Source organism: Pezoporus occidentalis, unplaced genomic scaffold (assembly GCF_034315485.1).
Source record: "Pezoporus occidentalis ecotype Australia unplaced genomic scaffold, CSIRO_AGI_Poc_V1 ctg107, whole genome shotgun sequence".
NCBI lineage: Eukaryota > Metazoa > Chordata > Aves > Psittaciformes > Psittacidae > Pezoporus > Pezoporus occidentalis.
Window position 1 is genome coordinate 2271143 of NW_026912854.1, and position 20263 is coordinate 2291405.

The window sequence follows — 20263 nt, forward strand, 5'->3', positions numbered from 1 at the left end:
GAATTCACCACCTTTTTCAAATTGCAGATCCTGGATGTATCTTGAAGTAAAAATCTGTACCTGAGCATGAGGAATGTAAGTCTGGGCTCACTTTCCTGTTACTTTTGATGGACAATTTATGGACTGCAGGTGTTTCCGATCTGCAGGGATAGGAAACACCAAGTTAAAGGCTTCTCTGAGCTCCAGAACATCTCCTAGTGCCGGACTTGATGCTTTAGGAAAAGGTAAACACAAAAGCTCTATGATATATACCTTGTATATTGTGCAGTGGTGCTTGAGGAGAAGCCCCCCAGTGTAACACCCATCCTGAAACATGATTAATTTATTTCTGATGAAGGCAGAGCAAAATTGACATAAGACCATCTGGCACTGCTCTTTTTTAACCCATCTTTCAATACAAATATGCTTTCTCTGCTTCATCACTGGGTATTCTATAAGCTGAAAACCATGGCCCTGGGATGCCCAGCATGCTTCTACAGCTGACCAACAGAGCATCCGCTTCCCACAGGCAGGAATAACTCAGTGAGGGGACATGGAGGAGCATCAGGCCCTTGGTTACATCTGGATTCTTCTATAACCAAACGTAACAGCAGGGAAGGAAGCGTTATTACGGCTAAAGCATGAAACAGAAACCCAGCATTGGATCCCGTTTCCCACTGATGACAGGGCTGTCCCAGGCCTTCATCGCTTGTTTGCCTTTCCCTCAGGTGTATATCCCTTTCCTGTTTGCAGAAGTAGCCAAAACCCACACACACAAGAAATAGATGCATCCGGTAGTGTGGGGGATGCACTCACAAACCCCATTCAGAGGAACCCTATCAATAACATAAGGGAAAACCAGGGTGGGTGGCCCTATGTTAAGATACAACATTTTTCACATGCCCATTCAACTAGTCCCTTCTAGGAAGACTTCATAATGATTGCATGATATTTATTTCTTGTGCTCTTCAAGTATAGATATTACACAAAGGCAAATAAACCTTCGCAGGCAGATGGGGGGTGGACACACAGATAACTGCGAGTGTTTCCAAAGAACAACCCCCTTCCAGGGAATCGGGTTCAGTCTCAGCCATTACTATACACTTATGTTGGAAAAGGTTTCCTACTCCTCCCTCTTCTACATAATTCTACAATGAAGTTAGAGCTGAAGAACTAAATATACATATATATATATATATATATATATATATATAATTTATGGGGAGGGTTAGACTGGCTATTAGGAACAATTCCTTCCCCAAAGGGCACTCAGGCACTGGAACAGGCTGCCCAGGGCAGGGCTGCAGTCACCGTCCCTGCAAGTGTTCACACAGCGTGGAGATGAAGCCTCAATGCCATGGGTTAGTGGTGGCCTTGGCACTGCTGGGACAATGGTTGGACTTGGTGACCTTAAAGGTCTTTTCCAGCCAAGTTGATTCTATGATCTACAGGCACTGTCATCACCTCTATGTGCCTTTACATGCTATGGACATACAAAGCTCATTTGCTGGGAGGACAGGCATGGACATCGGGGTCTCAAGTCCTGGTGCATCTGCAGGCACCTACAGGTTTTTTCAGGGCCCATTTTTTCCTGGAAAATGTGCTGCTTCTGCTCCTTAAAGAGCATCCCCGTAATTCAGACTCACAGGGTTTTCTTCCTCTGAGGATCAGGTGCTCACTTAGCTCCTAAATCACTGCTCCAGGCACCATGTTATGGACTGGAGAGCAAATATTTACCATACTGCAGCCCTGCTGCCTGGCAGCCACACAGTGACCCAAATTCATGGCTTTGCTGCAGAGACCACTTCTAAGCTCAATGCTTTAAAAAGGAAACCTCCGGGACTGAGCTGCTCAGAGGAGGTCGGATGAGGAGGGCTCATTTTTCAAGCCCAACTATACAAAGACTAGAAACTAAATTGTACGAGTCCACTCTGCGTGCATCAAATGGGGGTAATTCTGGCTCTGCAGAGAGGCACCACTGCTCACTTAAGAGCATGAAAGCAAAGCATCAGGGTCTCTGCCATTCGGGCACCCCTGGGGTTATGTAGCAGCCAAATGATGCTTGGCAGGACTGGAAAGGTTTTCAAACTGAAGGCATCATTTCCCACGTCGGGTATCAGCCCCTCCATGAGCTTGGCTGTGTTCCGAACCAGCCCATGGATGTGACTCCAGCCGGGCACATGCCTCTCTCCTGCCATTGCTGTGTTCCTCACCCACTGTACTTCATGAACATGCGGGAAACAATTCTGCTGATAAGCTTAGCATTATCTCAGTTATCAAAAGTGTGTAATGATTTGTTTCCATGCACAAACCTGGCTGAAGCAATTCAGAGGAGGGGCTCTAAGCCAGGCTTTACAGGGTCAGCTGGGGGGTGGCAGGAGCATAATTCTGCGCTTCCAAGTTATTTGCTTTCCTTTTTAAGTACTTATGTTGGAAAAGTTTAGCAGCGAGTTCCTACACTGCCCTCCCAGATGAATTACAGCTCAGCACAGACACCCAACTGCTTAATTCTTTGTAACAGCTAAGAGGAAATTACTTGATCCTTGAATATATGATGAGAAAAAGCCAGACTGTAGCCCACAGAACCAGTTCTTTGCTCGCCTGCAATCACAGTGCTCCCGGGACAGCAATGCAGATCATGTTCTCCCACCTCCATCCTAAATAAAGTGATTATTTCTATAAACAACGTCTTTTTATAGATCTTCAAGAGGAAGACATTGAAACCTTTGGTGCAAAGCAGCAGAACAACAACTGGAAGAGGCAGCACAATAACTCTCCTCGCTCTCCAGCACTTAAGTGCTGGAGCCACTACTGAGGAATTACGGGATGCTCAAGTACCTATTGTCTAAACAGGATATGTAACATCTTTCAGCCAGTTTGCCATTTAATGGGAAGCTGCCTTCACAGATGCTTGGTGGAAATTTGTACTGCCTTTTCCCTATGGAAGAGATCACCTGTATTTGCCATCCTCCATGTAGGGGAAGTTTTGTGGGGTTTTAATTTCTCATGTTTCTAGCCACAGGCTGAGCTTTTTCCTGGACTTCATGAGACAGAATAATACTGCAGAAGACATTTCCTGACTACTTCTTTTCCTACTCTTGAGGGTTTTTTTAAACATGATACAGGAATTCAGGCTTAAGAGGATGACCACAGTCTGTGCAATGTATTCTTGAAGCCTTTTCAAGAGGATGTTTTCTTCTGCATAAGTAAGCAGTACAATCATTAACAGCAATAATGGCACGCTAAGGGACCTGGTGTGCTGTAGAGAAGGAGAAGAAGCAGCCCTCATGACTATGGGGCCATCTTTTTCATGAAGCTGCTTTTATGAGAAACGAGCAGTTGAGCTCAAACGCTTTTGTCACATTCATAAACCAGTCTGTTCAACCGGCTAGCTGTGCTGAAACCAGAGCCACCCCGGGACTCAACCATTTACTTGCTCCTGTGTTGGAAAGAAAATGTCCTTCCCTGTGAGGGTGCTGAGGCGCTGGCACAGGGTGCCCCGAGAAGCTGTGGCTGCTCCATCCCTGGCAGTGCTCAAGGCCAGGTTGGACACAGGGGCTTGGAGCAAGCTGCTCCAGTGGAAGGGGTCCCTGCCCGTGGCAGGGGCTGGAGCTGGAGGAGCTTTGAGGTCCATTCCAGCCCACACCAGGCCGGGATTTATAATTCTGCCAGCAGAAATACCCCTCTCTGTGAATACGTGTGTGTGCTTAGGGAAGGTATCACTGGGATGAGTAGGACAATGCAGCAACCGCTGCAATCAGTGGCTTGCTGGGAACCCCTCTGATTTTTCACTTCATTTTTGTTTATTCCCTGGGGTGATTCCTTCCTTATGAAACCTGAAACTCAGGAATCGATTTCTGCTGGGGGGTGTAAAACCAAACCACCGCGAGCACAGCCTTCCTCACCCAGTAACTACACACAGGGAAAATCAGTTTATCAGAGCCTAGCCTTTAATATGGAAAGCAAACAGAAAACCATCCTACGAAACGTGAGACCTGAAAGCGCTGAGAAATAGTTTCTGGTGCACCATTAAACATACCCCAAACAATAAAAAACCAGCCACCCAGTGAGCTACATTGATTTGCCATGATCTCAGTCTCCTTACATGCACGCTGCCTTTGCTCAGAGGAAAGAGGAGGTGAAAGAAAGCGTACTAATACAAAAGAAGAACAGAGAGGGAACAGGGAACCCACAGTTTTGACTGTTACTAATCGAGGAAAGCTGCTTAAGCACATAACATAACAGGGTCTCTCTCCATTCCCAGGATAGAAATGCACTTATTTCCAGAGCTGTAAGCAAGCGAGTTGGGTATTTTACTTAAAAGCTTGTGCCCTTCTGGCATATACCTGGTGGTAAAGACTTAAAGGACTGTCCCGATGTGCAGGATGAGAAGGAATAAAAGCAGGATGCTAAGAACTGGCGTGACACAAGGAAAAGGCACAGCCCTCATTACTACAAGGCCACAGTTTGGCCACCTTGACAGAGACTTCCAACAGAAATAGTTATTCACTGGCCATTCTACTTCCATTCATTTCTTTCCCTCTGTTACTGTTTCCCCCAGCTGATTTTCATCTCTGCTCAGAGCAAACATTCTTTCCCATGGTAAGAACACAAAAACAAGGAAGAGAAAAATATATAATATGACTCACAACCACTGCCAGCCTCAAATATTTATTCTTCCTTCAGGCATTGATTATGCCACCATACAGAACACTGTGCCACCTTCTGCAGAGTCACTTAAATCTGTCTCACATCCCATTCCATTCATTTCTGGGGATGGATGCTTATTATTAGGAGAATCTCCTCAGTTTCTGGCACTAGGACATGTTATTTCACCTTTTATAAAAACACCTCATACACTTTTTATACTCTTTTTCACATCTCTAAATGTAAATTTAAAGAGCCCAATCTGACACTGATTCCTTTCTCGAATAGCACATTCTTTATTTATAGGTTAGCATAAGTAATAGATGGTTTTTGCCTCCATTCACTAGCACACTCTCCACAGAGCCTACGGGACTGTCCTCCAACCCTGACCAAGGTTCTGCTCTAACAGATGCAATGGATTCTGGTTCCCCAGAGAGAACACATGTATCACTTAAGCCATATAAGCTGCCAAAAATTATTTGGGCTGAAATTAAAACACTCTCACAGCTGTGTTAATCCACTAAAAAGTTAAAAATCAACCAAACTACAAAACATCCTTGCCCAAAACTGCTGACTATCCAAAACTGGTCCTGTTCTATGAACTCGCTTTGTCCTCTGCCATCTTAGATTCATTGAATGGTTAGGGTTGGAAAGGACCCTAAAGCCCATCTAGTTCAAGCCCCCCTGCCATGGGCAGGGACAGCTCACACTAAACCATCTCACCCAAGGCTCTGTCCAACCTGGCCCTGTGCCTCACCACCCTAACAGGAAAGAATTTCCTCCTTATATCCAATCTAAACTTCCCCTGTTTCAGTTTTAACCCGTTACCCCTTGTCCTATCCCTTCCCTATTCTTCCTTCAGGAGACACTGATGGTAGCTCCCATGCCAATGCCTGCTTATACACAAGGAATAACATTTGCCTGCAAGGGCAGCATTGACTTGTGACCAGCCACTTGGTGCTTTCACCAAGGAAATGGTGACGGGCCAGACAAATGCCCTGCGGTGACCAGCTGCTCCATGTCAAGGCACAGTACAGCTCACGTCCAACTGCCCTAGAAGTGCACGCACAAACATATTTATATCCACACAAATATATTTATACCCACACGAGCAAGAAGCGACGTGCCTATGCTTACCCCTGAAATGGAGAGCACAGCCTCTTCCAAACACCAAAAAGGGATAACCTTTCACAAATAAACATCCCGCTCTGCTCCGAGAGGGATTTTAGACAGAACAGAGATTACAATGGGCTTAATCACGATTAAACACTGATCTGGCTCGATCTACTCAAAAGCAGACCAAAGATAAATAAAAACCTGCAGCAGATGCATTTCATACTGGAAATTCTGGAACCTCGATTGACGTCACACTTTTTATGTTCAGATAATATCTGGAGGAAACAGATCAAGAAAACAAAAGCAAATTCCGAGTTAAAATTCTCTGCGTGCTGTGTGGAAAGAAGGCAGCTACAGCAAAGCATGCACAGGGCAGCTCAGCGTTTCACAGACCTGGTTTTGACTGTAGCTGAAGTGGCACTATTAGAGCGATGCCACTAGATAGGATCAAGTATTCCCTTTTGTCCTCATCTCCTGGGTCTTACCCTGTAAAAGTAGGCAACATTAGTCACTGCATTTCCCCTCAGACAGAAGCTGCTTCTGATCAGTGACAGGCAGTGATTTTCTTGTACTAAAACAATATCACCTGCTCAGTATCTACCGCAGTTGGGGTTCACTGATTCCTCAGGCATAACATGAAAGTTCTGCCTGATGGGAAGGGGTTGCCTCTAGTGCGCATCTCTCAAATACAGACATCTGTCTTTCCTATGGGTGAGAAAACCCAGGAAACAGATTCCACATCACAGGAGACAACTCCAGCCATTAGTACTGCTGAGGGAGGTGGGAAAAGTAAAGCAATGAGCACAGATCATAGGGACTGCTTGCTTACAGCGCTAAGTTTCCCATTTCATTCAACAGGGCAAGGATATCCTCTTTGAAGAGACAGAAATACCTTTTCAAATGAGGGGGGAATCTATGTGGAGGAGAAAGCTGATCAGAGGTCTCTCATTCTATAATTTCAGCTCTTCATGTTCATAAGCCCAGTGGGTGACCACATAATGTTTGGCCCACAGATGGGAGATCCCTTTCTGCACTAAGACAGCTAGAGGTTAATCACTACCTCTGCTGCTGCCTAGGGGATGTACCCCGTGCTTCACAGCTACAGGAACTCTACTTCCAAACACCAGGTGAAAGACTTTCAACCGCTTTTTATTTGTGACTCCAAATCTGAGGGTGACAATCCCCATACAGACAACGTAAGCCTACTGATAATTACTTTGTTCTTCTCACTTGCTTTTCACTGACCTCTTGGACATAGCATACAGTGCACAAATTTGGCACCACTGGCACAAACAAACCTTGATAGTGAAGCCTATCCTACTTGCCCTATTTTTTCAGGCTGCAAGTTATCACCTACTTCAAGAACATCACCCTGAACAAAACCACAATTCTCATCCCAGCTCCTACCACCCTTCAGTCTACCCATTGTATCTCTCATGCCAGTCTAGATCCATCACTTTCAACTTCAAGCAGAATAATCATCACTTTGCAGTTGAATTCCACACTTGCACAAACCACAGATGAGGGTTACACGATTTGCACTTCCCAGATGAGAAGCGACCAAACTGCTGTTGGTGGAATCAAGTGGACAGTCCTTCCTCATCAACAGTAACAGCAGATGCACTTGCTTATTAACACACAAATAGGAAAATCATGGGTTACTGTTGCTTTTACCCCCAAAAAACCTTCTCAAAACAGAAAGCTGTCAGGGGGTTACTAAAGATAAGGCTGTTGCACAGATTACTTAAAATTGTTCAATAACCTACTTCTGAAGGAGAAATGAGTTCAAGAGCCCTGAAACACCTGAAAGGCGCAGGGGGAACACTTGACAGAATGAAAAGAGTATTTTTATATTCATCTTAACTGGGTGGCTCCTCCTGCACATCCTACTGGCATCAAGCACCAATGCCAACAAACATTTTGGCATACCTGTTGCCTATGGAAAAGGACTAGAGAGTTAACCATCAGAACAGCCAACAATGGGAAATGTCTGGTGAGGCGGTGCAGTCTGTTGCTTGCACAGATTTCTTTTTAAGCTATATAGACAGCATGCTCCTCCGGAGAATTAGTTTGTTCCCCTTCCCAAAACAGGTGCAATCAACACTTGCCAAGGAGAATTCTTCATCTGCAAGTAAGGACTTCCCAAACCTAGAAATAGCACCTAGACCGAGTAAAATACTGGAAAACACCCGGGGCGAGAGTTCCTGGGGAGCTCTCCCAGAGCTCCGCCTCTTCCCCACGAAGAATCAATCCGGCAGTTAATATTAAAATATTACTATTTAATAACATTCTGCTTATTTCCCTGCAATACAATGCAGGGAAATAATGATTTACAAATGCAAAGCTCAGCGTGTGCCCTCAAAACCTGACTCTGCAAGCAGGCAGGATGCGGGATTTTGTTCTTGTCTGCTTCCCCTAACCCCCTCCTGTACTTAAAACCTAAAGACAGCAAATTTATCTGAACTTACATAATGCCACCCTGGTATTTTCCAGAGGGCTAATCTGGCCTTTTACATTCTTTAAGCCTGGCATTGTATGAAAGCAGATATCAAATATTCAGAGAGCTCAGTTTAGAAAGATCCCTTTCCTGAGGCTGAGCTTTTTGGAAGACCTTCCTGCAGAGCCCCAGGCAATGCCTCAATCAGCCATTCCCACTAGGCTAAGGGCACTCACCCTTCCCAAGTATGTGTTAGGAGGTGCTGGGCCCCACAGAGAGGTGAGAATTGGACAGGGTGTGAGGTGCCAGAGACATGGACTGCTGTGAGCAGTGACAATGTGTGAATATTAACCTGTTTTGCACAACGAGTGGTTGAGAACCGTGCCTTTGCATGCAAGACCTACAGCATCACCTGCCTAGTCATCATCTGTCACTGCCTTTCAACAAAATCCACCCCTCTGGGTCAAAATCAGAGCTCACGAAAGCCAGTGAAGAGATGCCCCTCTTGAACTAACAGGGTTGTACATGGGGTCTCTGTGAAACACCAACCCAGCCAAGGCTGAAGCACCCACGGCTGCTGCATTTCATCCTACGCAGTATTTCTAGAGTTCCTAGCAGATGCAGCCTTACCCCAGTGCTGCAGGACCTTCTCCTTCACACAGGCAGGATGTGCACAAGGCAGGAGAAGGTTTCCTTCCTTCCTTGCCATGTCACTCACAGGGGCTCCCTGTGCCAGCGCCAGCTCACTACCTGCCACAAAAGCAGCAGTTTTCCCAGCAGGGCTCTGAGTCCAGGGGTTTTCTTTGAACCCCACCAAGTCTCTTACATTTCCATGCTGCCTCACAGCTGGCTGCTTGGTCTGCTAGATGAAGGTGCAGAAAGTGAAGGGAACCCACCAGTCCCAGCACAGATTCTGGAAGTGCAGTCCTACTCTCCAAGCCAGGAAAATCATAGACCGCATAGGTTCTTCACGCAGAAGGAAAAGATCTGGTTTGCAACACCGGGCTTCATTTACAAACCCTCCAGCCTTTTGCAGCTGCTGGTTTTGCTGTATCTCTGCAGGTGGGATCTCAGGCTGCTGAGACACCTTGGTTAAGCTAATGGCGCTGGACCAGGGGGATGCACCCCCTGAACAGGACCACATCGCTTGGAGGCAGGAAGCCATCAGCTCCACACAGTTCCTCCCCTCTGTCTCCCCCTCCTCAGCCACGCATAGGCTGTTTACAAACCTCACCATCCCTGGGACAGTGATGGATGGCACATCCCTCAGCTCCCTGGAAGGCTAGGCTTAAAGGCAGGCCTAACCCTGCACAAGGCAGACAGGGGGAGAGCTGAAGCTAATAATAAACACCATATACTCAGCTGTTGCTGCTAGGACCAATGTGGAATAGTTGGCTGCTTTGATCCGTTTATGACTAAATTAAACCATATTCTTGCCAAGGCACCTCCTGCCATTCTTCTGAGCTGGATGTTCAAAGGGAACTCCTCAACCACTCACTCTGCTTCAGGCATTCATCTTTGTTGGTTCAAATCATCTACTTAGCTGTTAGCAGGAACTGATTTCAGGAAAGCTAATGTGAGCAGGCTGGGGGCACTGCTCACCCCAAGCCTGGATCAGAAAACACCAAAAGCATGCCATCAACTTGGCTAAAACAACATCCCTCTGACCTCACATACTACACAGCTAGGTAGACGGTAGACGTCCTATTTTATGCCGCATGATTTTCCTTAAAGCTGGAAGCCCAGCTAAAACAGGGGCTTAAGAGTTTAAATGTATTAGGACAATTAGATACGTTTTAAAATACCTTTTCCAGAGCTTCTCTATCAACCAGCTCCTGTACAGCCAAAAGCTTGATACTGTAACAAAAAACAGAGAAAGAAAAGAATGAATCACTCCATTGCAAGCATTACAGAAACACAAGTAACAGCAGAACTGAAGCTCTCTTTTTATCCTCCCACTTCACAAAGCAGCCTGTAGAAGCAGCAAACAAGATTTTCTGGTTTCCAACTTAAAAGCATGCCTGAATTCACCTTACAGAGGAAGTGCATTAATCATTACATTTTCAATGCCTTAAATGAACAATTAAGGATCTTCTGAATGATAAACACAAGGGAAGACTCTCAACATTTCTACTGGGTTTAGTCAGCTTTGTTCTTCAGTACCAACAGGTTTCTCTGGGTCCCACAACAGGTTCAAGGAGGCGATCTTTCCCCTCTGCGCAGCACTGGTGAGGCCACATCACACCTCCCCATCCCTGGCCACTCACAGCAGTTACCTTAGCCAGGGAGTAGAAGGGATCAGCAACACATCCACCTATGGAGCCAGGCATCTACTTTAAGATGACACAGTTGATGTTCAGCCCACCTAAGCTTTAGCTCTTCACAGCTTCGGTGCCTACTTCAAGCTTTAGATTGACTATATGGTTAATGAAATGAGAGAGGAACTTCAGTTCCCCGGGGCAGTTCATGCCACCCACCAAGTCTGCCAAAGGATATAATTGGCCACGTACTACAAGAAGTTTTATCCCTCTTTCAAAACCTCAGAGCAATGCTGCATAATTCCTGAGCGTCCACTGACATCTTACACATTAATCATGTAAATCCATCCTGTGACAGCAGCTGGCAAAACAGAGCTTTAATCCTGTCCTTCTGCCCTGTTACAATGCTTTCCACTACAGGTATTCACAGCCTAAGCCCTAAACACGAATGTGCTTTTACTTTAATGTACTTCTAGTTTTCAGGTGCCTTCAGAGCATCATAAAAAGCCAATGAATTATAAAATAGCTCCATACATTTCCAGCCTGTAGAGGCTATTATGACTAAGACAGAGAGGGTGGAGACAGTTCAGAAAACAACAGGATAATCAGGAAAAAGGTATTCCATTAAAGCCCAAGCAGGGGGCACACGATTTTCTGTTCCCATTTGTGCTGCACACAAGCATTCAGCTGAACCGGAAGGTGCATCGAAAAACCCCACATTTTGCCATTCCCTCCTGCAAGCTATACAGCAAGGGGTTTGTTATACAAACTGCTTTTGTCTTTCTCCTTTTGAAACCAGAAACTTTTTGATCACTTGGTCATGAAAAGGCAGAATTTATCAACCAAGGCTGCTTCTCCCAGTTGACTGATTTATTTCTAGGACATTAATTGTGGATTATCTGACACTGCAGAAGAAAGAGAGCGCCTGCTGCAAATGCAGGTACTGTTCTCATTGGAGATCATCTTCTTACTGCACAAACCTACCCTCCTTCCCATTTACACTAGTAAAGCCCCACAAGAACTCCTTCAACCGGCACGTTTCTATTTAAAACAAAGAATACCAAGTTACACAGAAGCAAGCAATAAAACAGGGGGCAGGAATCTTCTTACCTTATCTCGCTGTGTTTACAGGGATGCTGTACTCTTGTTTAGAGGTGAAAAACCCACAGAAAACGTTTACATCCTGCAGCGATACTGCATATGCAAGGCCAGAAGCAAATCCGAATTCAGTGCTGCTATGTGATTTGCAACAACACTGGTTTAACTCTTGGTGAAAAAAAGCCTTCCCTCTACAGTTATCAGTGCACAGAGATCAGTGTCTGCCCAGTGCTTCACTCTTTCAAGTATTTTTTCTGGGTCAAAAGCAATCAGTAAATGCAAATATCAGCTTTCATAGACCCTGCTCCAAGATACTTCTTTCCTTGAAGCAGCATCACAGATGCTCTCTGCCCATTGAATTACAGACCAATACCTGGAAAACTGCTCGACAGCTAGTTACTTACTGCTATTTCTTCCAGCAATTCCAATCAGTGTTAGTATGTGCTACTTTATGCAGTGTTGGCTTAGAAATGCAGCTTCTTTCAAGGCTGCTGCTTTGGGGGCTTTATGCTTTGCAAAGACATCAGGCCACTCATTTAGGCACTCCATCAGCAATCCTACAAACTCTGAAAGCAACTCACAACTACATCTGCTGCTTGCAGCTTGTGTGCTCACCCACCATTTCAAACACACAGGAATACAATCAGTAACTGAGAGGGAAGGAGGATCCCTACTAAAGCAGAAATGCAAGGAGAGCCACCAAAAGCCAGTGCTGAAGCTCAAGACCTTGCTGTCTATGATAGCACACTTCAGTACCCTGTTTATGTGCCCCGGTGTCATTTCTTTCTTCTTCATCTGTGCCATGCAAACAGTACCTCGTGAATGAAGTCATAGAAAAACCTTATTTCCTGAAGAAACCTTTTGGATCCTGGAGCACCTGCTCCACTGCACCAGCCTTAAAGCACAGTGTTGAGAAACCTGCAACACAAGTAACTACACCCGCTCGATAAAGATGGCCTTGCTGTGTCTGAAGCTCTGTTAAAAATACTCCCTGCCTCCATTACTTACATGATCTATTTAACCAAAGCTATTGCATTTAATAACCTGGCACCTCCGGCACACTCAAAAGACCTGAAAACATGCAGGGCTCAGGGTGAGGGACTCTCCTCCAGCTGTACAAATACACAACCGTGATGTGCTGTCAAGGAAACACGACTCCCTCTTTCCTTGGCCAGGGGTGACCCACAGCATTCTCCTCTGAGGGAATTCCTTTTGGTTTCCAGAAGACAAGTCACAGTGCTAAGCAAATGCCTATAGCTACAGCACATTTCTGTTCCTTGGGGCAGCATCGCAATCCTTCCCTCAAGGTCTTCTTACTTAAAAACACATAGCCTTGGGTTCCTCTCTCTAATCCCACATACCCAGGAATAATGTGAGCCTTTTTAGCAGCCTTTTGCACTACAAACTTGCCAATAGGTCCCTTGCTGGTTGGCGCATTCCTATTCACCGTGAGCCACAGTTTGATTTGCATTGAGCTTCACTTCCCAGCTTGAGTTCACACTGCCCATAAAACCCCATCTGCTCTTGAAACGGGGATGTCAGGGACTTCCTAAGAAACAACTCAGGGTCCTCTGCCTGCAATCCAATGCAGCTGTGGCTCTGCAGCAAGCCAGATGGCATAGACACAAACTACCATGCAAGTCAGATGCAAGAACCATTCATGCAGAATGCACTTGAGGAAGAGAAGCTGCTTCCTCCAAAACCCCTTTGAAGGGTGCCCCAGCATAGGGGTAGAGGAGAACCAGAATTACAGCCAGCTTCTGGACCACCCCTGCACAGCATTAGAATTGCAACCATTGGGGACATAGGTCACTTGGCTGTCAGCACTAAAGGAGAAGGTCTCCAGACTTCAGTGACCTGCCTCTGCTGAGCTGACCCCAGAGAGGAGCTGAGGCTCCCATTCAGCGCAGAATGGGAATTCTGAGAAAAAGGGGATGACAAGTGAGGAAAACGTGAAGCAATAAGTTCAGTGATCAGCACCAGTGAAGCACTGAAGCATCATGATGGCATCCTACAGAAGCTGCTAGGCACCGGGATGCAGGGGGGCTGCAAAAGCAGCGCACAAGATCCCAGCTGGAAGCTGGCATGCCCACTGCCTGCATCTTGGCTCTCTGTGCCTCCTTAGCCTGCAGAGAGCTGGGGCACAGGGAGCCTCCAGGCACGCCAGAACAGCCACATTTGCTGCCACTTCACTTATACATCCTGGCACACGAAGAGCAGAGCTCCTCGGGCAGCCAGCACCGCCCGTCTCCCACGGATCGGTGCAGCACATCATCTCCAGCCCAGGTTTGTCACCCGGCAGCAATGTGAACTGAGGGCTGGCCTCAATTTGCTTTGCAAGCTCATACATCTTTGCCTGGGGCCCGAGGTTTTTCCAAAACCCTCATGCTTTCTGTGAGTCAGCGCACGAGCCTGGCTGAAGTTAACAACGTCAAGAAATGCCATTTGACTTCTCTTAGCTTTCTGGCTCCTTATTCAGCAGACAGCTGTGCCGAATCATGCTCCGGCTCGGCTCACAGACACGATCATAAATAGCCTGTATAAAAACCACTCAACCCCAAACTGTTGTTCTGAGCATCATTAAATCATTCCTCTCCTCCTTCCCTTTCAGTCCATAAACTTTTCCCTTTGCTCTTGAGATGAGATACCATAACGATGTTGTGGTCCATGGTGAACATTTTACAGATGACTTACATACCCAAAGAGAAGAGCACGGATGCACACAACAGAAGTGCTTGATGACAGACTTACGTTTGGGTTAGTTAACAAAAAGAACAGTACAAAACCCCCTGGGTCATTGAATTTGAGTTCTAAAATGGTATTTGTGTATCTGCATAAACTGGCCTCACTCCTGAATCAGTTCTGCTCTAAGAGATGGGTATGAAACATGAGAGCTGGAAAACAAAACGCAGCTGAGCCGTGCTGACCACCCTTGGTACCTGGGAGGGAGCCCTCCCCATCAGCTGCCTGCTCTCCCCATCCCTGACCTCAGTCCCCAGCTCTCCTCCCAAACAGCATGCTCTGTTTCCTCACCATTCACATCCCAGCCCTGTTCTTCCTTTGGTGGTTGGTGAGTTAACAATAAGGATGAGGAAGTGACCGTCGCAGGGTTTGTGCAGCCTTTACAGTGAAGGAGCAACATTTAAAGTCGTTCATCAATGCATGCACTGGGAAAAAACAGCTCATTTCTGCTGGCATATCCCACTTTAAAAGGTGTCCTTCCCCCCGGACCCTGTTTACTCAAACCCCAGTAAAACCAAAAGGAGACAGAAGAAGGAATAAAAACATGTTTAATGACTTTCAGCCCCATAAACTTCCTCCATCAGCCCCTACGAAGTCTGGCAAGGAAATAAAACCGGTTTCTCCTTTTCCACTAAAAGCATTTGCATCTTCTCAATCACCCCTTAAAGGAAAGGGAAAAACCGCGTCTGCTGCCACATCTTAACAGCTGCTGGAAGACATCAGATTGCTTATGAAGTAAACTGATGGGCCTGGGTAGGAATACCATGCCATCTAAAGTCCCAGCTTTGGGACTGGCTGCCAGCTAATGACACCACAAAATGATCTGGGAGACTCGCAGGAGAAAATACATCTACAGTAAATAGAAAGCAGAATAAAAACAAGGAGATGGATTTCCTTTAGAGAAAAAAATTAGATATCTATTTACCTTATTTATATCTATATTATCATATCATGTGTATTTAAAGACATTATATATTCATATTATATGTTAAATAGCTATTATAAATTTTATATATAATTTGATGAACATAATCTTGATAGAAACCAATACATATATGTAAATCTATTTAGAGCTAATTTTTGCAGTCCGGATGTGTTCTTTGCTGTCTAGTCATCATTGATTTGCCTGCAGAATGGTTTGAAACCCAAAAGCAGATCAAGGCACTGTAGCTGAAAGGGAACCAGGAGTAAATGGAAAGAGCAGAGAAGCTGAAATCCATCAAGCAAATTGGTATACAAACACTGTTCCCCCAGTGTTTGCATCCGTGGATACTATTACATTGTGTGAGTGACTGGAGTATTTGTCATGGGGAGAAAGGAAATTGTAATGGAACTAAAAGGGGGAAAACATGCATTATTGATGGTTACTACTGAGCTTGGGGGGGATAACAGCATCACCCAACCTAACAGGCAGGAGGCAACTGAAACAGTTCACTCCTTTCTTTTCCCATTTGAGCGGTTCCCTGGGTCCAGGGATGCTCTTTCACTCCTCTCCAACACGCAGCTCTCTCCTTGCTGTTCTCTTTCCTACACCTGCAGCAAAGCCATCACTTTGCAGGACCTATAAACTTAGCATTGAGGGGCTGATTTACGTCCACGTGATGCTGTGGTTTCAGCACAGGTATACCACTGCAGGGAAGGAACGATGATGCATAAACCCTGGACACTGTGTGTTCCCAATGCACAGTGCAAAACCAAAAAGGGAGGTTGCAAGAACTTCTTCCTAGCACTCTGGAAGGAAGGAAGACATGCTCACAAAATGACCCAACCCACAAGTGGCAACAGAAAGCGTGAGAGTCCCCATGTTATATATGAGACCTGGAAGCCTTCTTGACCTCCTCCTTGGGAACACTCATTCCAAGCTCTTTCCAAAGGGATGAAATCCATGCTGCTGTGCATACAGGCAGGTCATGCACAGTGAAATTAAGAGGGGAACTGCTCAAAACTCCCAGACACTCCGTGACGCTAAGGAAACATCATCTTTTTCTTGTCCATCTACACAGAAAAGGTGTCTCCTGAGTGGTGAGGCACTGATGCTCAGCAGGGCACTGATGCTAATTCTGGGGGGTTCCATCATAGAGAGGATTAAGAGCAGCAGGGAAGCATCCTATTTACTTTCTCCTCCACATACAGGATCATGTCTCAAAGCCTAATTCTTTTTTCAGCTAAGGGGAAGGAGGCGGGGCATCATCTGCTTGTTTCCACCTGTACAAAGTCTCCCTTTCCAAAAATTCCCCTCAAACTTTTAAATCAGAGGAAGTCACAAAAGAGGCATCCTTTTGGGTGCATGCAGTGAGTGCACGCATAAACTGTCTTATTCATTATGCTCATAAAGTTCTGCTAACCCATCTCTATCTGCAGTGCAGAGTACTGAAAACATAAGCCCTGAGCTAGATGCACTTTTTAGAAACACTTTGCTAAATTACAGACCTTCCTATGGCCTTTTCTCTTGCTGTCCTCTTGTTAGTCCTACCTGTTCTTCTCCAGCGCTGTCCCTGCACGCTGGTGCAATGCTAAGAGGGGCAGCAGTTAGAGAAGTCATGGAACATTTCCAAGGTCCTCAGAGGAGATGTTGGTTATTAAGGACTGGGATACATTGCACTTGATTGAACAGAACCAAAGCTGATTCCTGAGGGGCAAAGGTTAATTAGGGAAATGGCTCAAAGGATCAGTCTGTTCCAAGGCATTATTTGTTGATTTTTTTTTGTTTTAGAAGGGTTTAAAATAGATGGGGCAGTTGAAAATAACCCCCAAATTCCCAAACTCATGAGATGAAACCACAGAAGGACTGAGGCTGCCAGTAACATAACGATTAGCCCAGAAAGCCAACCGTGTCCTGGGCTGCATCCAAAGGAGCATGACCAGCAGGTCAAAGGAGGTGATCCTGCCCCTCTGCTCTGCTCTTGTGAGACACCACCTAGAGCATTGTGTGCGGTTCTGGTGTCCTCAACATAAAAAGGACATGGAACTGTTGGAACAAGTCCAGAGGAGGCCACGAGGATGAGCAGGGGACTGGAGCACCTCCTGTATGGAGACAGGCTGAGAAAGTTGGGGCTGTTCAGCCTGGAGAAGAGAAGGCTGCGTGGAGACCTCATAGCAGCCTTCCAGTATCTGAAGGGGGCCTGTAAGGATGCTGGGGAGGGACTCTCCATTAGGGACTGTAGTGACAGGACAAGGGGAAGTTTAGATTGGATATAAGGAGGAAATTCTTTCCTGTTAGGGTGGTGAGGCACTGGAATGGGTTGCCCAGGGAGGCTGTGAATGCTCCATACCCGACCGTGTTCAAGGCCAGGTTGGACAGAGCCTTGGGTGACATGGTTTAGTGTGAGGTGCCCCTGCCTATGGCAGGGGGGTTGGAACTGGATGATCTTAAGGTCCCTTCCAACCCTAACTATTCTATGATTCTATAATTACAGAGTAGTAGCTAATGAATAAAGCAGCAGCAAATCAAATACCTCCATTAAATTACATTGAAAGCAGCAATCTTGCCTGCATATATCTACTAATGGGGACTAGGTACAGGCAGTGGCAAAATGCAGATTAACTTCCACCATCATTCAGACCTCAGGGTGACAATCCAGGAGGCTTCTCTGTCACTACTTCCACTTACTCCTCCACTGGTTCCTCCGGTGCCAAACACTTCACTACACAATAATTCAGGCAGCAGAGTAGAATACTGCTGCAAGTGCAGGGGGAACAGTCTGATGACAGTTACATTTACTCACAAAAACCACACAAGTTGTTTCAGCTCACTCCCGACACACAGCAAACCAAAACCAGTTGCCTGTGTTAAAAAAGGGGGGCAGTTGGCTTTTGGTTTAATTTATAACATGGCAAAATCTATTTTCCTTCTTCCATATTGCATTTTTTACTGTATTTCTTCCTTACTCGTAACATCTCCCTTCAGACCAGCTCACCTTGTGTCCAGTGGCTCTGAAATGAGGGGAAATGCTCTGTGTAACATTCACAGCCTTTGGATTAGTTTTTATTCATTTTTTAACTCTTCAGAGGACGCCTGTTTCCTTGTAACTCTGCAGGGAGAGGGAGGCCCACAGAGAGCGCTGTGTCTGCAGCAACACTGATTTCTTCTGACTCATTAAAACTGGACATGGGCAAGTTATTTAACTGGCACTGCATTATTCAACTCTGTCCAACGAGGGAGGAGACCGAGGCGGAAACCAAAAACTGTAGAAGCTCCTAAAACCCAAAAGGTGACAGAGCTTCCAAACACAGGCATTGCGGTACAGTGCCAGTGGTCTCTGGTATTTGGCTCTTTTTCCAGATTTTCTGAATCATTCCCTGCTGGAGTGGAGCTTCTTAGTTCCAGAAACAGCATCTCCTCCAATCCTACCCAGCCCTACTGCAGCAGTGGAAAAACTGAGCAGTCCTTCATTAGGTCAGATGGGCATGTTGGGAAAGGCTGCACCACCACGCTATCGTTCTGCCATGAAGAACGCAGCTACCCCAAAGTTATAGGACCTTGGGAGGCAAAGCGATTCATGGGGACTCTACTTGGACAATTTACCTCTGTGTCCATGCAAAACAGATTTGAACTTGGAAAGCAATAAAACGTGATGTGAAACAGTTTGGTCCCCCTTCTCTGTCCAGTATGTGAACCCTATGCCATCAAGCTCTTACGTGAAATGCCCTCATATCCCCTTATTCACTCCCAGAAACTGAACGCAATATTACCCTGTCCTACACGCACCTCCTCCTCTCAGAGGAATGGGTTTGCCCAGTTAAAAGCCTTACAGTGAAGCCAGCTCATTTTGTTAAATACAGGCCCAAGAGCAACGCTACGGTTTGGTGGCAGAACCAGCCTGGCAGCTCACGAGTACTGCAGCTTCCTGGCTGCATCTGTACACAGAATTTCAAAGCCTTTTATAGTACGCTCTTAACAATGAGATTTAACCTCAAAAGCTGGCTCCGACTTTGAAGAGGCTGGCAGAGCGCCAACAGCAATTGTGTGTTTCATATCAGCACCTTCTGCAGAAGACTTCATGCCAAAGCAGAATGGTTCTAACGGGGGGGAGAGGCCGAACACCTGGGATTAAAATAGGAGAACATAGACAAGAGGTGCTCAGAGAGCCACCAATGAAATCCCTGAGGAGAGGCACTGTGATGAGGGGAAAGGAGCAGTGCAGAAATGAAGCGCAGTGCTTTGGTCAAGGGCACTGTATGGCTCTTTCATGAGCAGCTTACGTTGTCTTACAAACAGTGTCAGGACCCGCTGCCAACAACTGGGCCGTTCTCTTTGTACATCTGTACCGTGTGGAGAAGGAAAGGAGCAGGAGATGAGACTTCCTCAAAACCGGCTCTTGGCTAGCACACTTGAAGATTACAAAACCCAGAACTATTTGGTACCCAAGCTTCGAAGGGACACGAACATGCACCCATCCTCCTAAAACTGAGCTCAACTGCACGTTCCAAAACGTGATGTAAAGGAATGGAAAACTGGGGAAAGAAGTGAGCCAGAGAGAGCAAAGGCTGAAAACCAGAGTTTGATATTTCAGTGCAGATGGCACTCCTCTGTCTTGCACGCACCCAACTGTCAGGAACGGCACTGAAAACAACCAGGTAAAGCTGCTCACAAGGGGAGTTAATGTCAAGCCATAAAGAATTTCGTTTATGCTGATGCTGCATTCTCAGGTCACCAGAAACACAAAGAACGCTGTAGTCAGAAAATAACAATCTGCCCATTGTCACATCTGCAAGAGCCCACAGGAAGCACAGATTAGATAAGAAAAACATGTGTCATGTAAGGGTAAAAAGTTAGAAGCCTCCTTTCCAAGAGCTAATTACAGAAGTATCATGAAATCCCAGCCTGGTCTGGGTTGAAGGGACCCTAAAGCTCCTCCAGCTCCAACCCCTGCCACGGGCAGGGACACCTTCCACTAGAGCAGCTTGCTCCAAGCCCCTGTGTCCAACCTGCCCTTGAACACTGCCAGGGATGGGGCAGCCACAGCTTCTCTGGGCACCCTGTGCC

The 20263-nt window shown here is 46.1% G+C and overlaps 1 protein-coding gene and 1 long non-coding RNA gene across 2 annotated transcripts in view; both read right to left on the reverse strand.

The window, feature by feature from the left end:
- The window catches only part of LOC134165543 (uncharacterized), a 217546-nt gene that overhangs the window by 122975 nt on the left and 74308 nt on the right, over window positions 1-20263 (reverse strand). The window lies entirely within an intron of this gene.
- EEPD1 (endonuclease/exonuclease/phosphatase family domain containing 1) overlaps window positions 1-20263 on the reverse strand; it is a 54421-nt gene that overhangs the window by 12748 nt on the left and 21410 nt on the right. The window contains exon 2 of the mRNA XM_062622385.1: window positions 9985-10036. Coding sequence (XP_062478369.1) covers window positions 9985-10036 — 52 coding nt within the window. The remainder of the gene's footprint in view (window positions 1-9984; window positions 10037-20263) is intronic.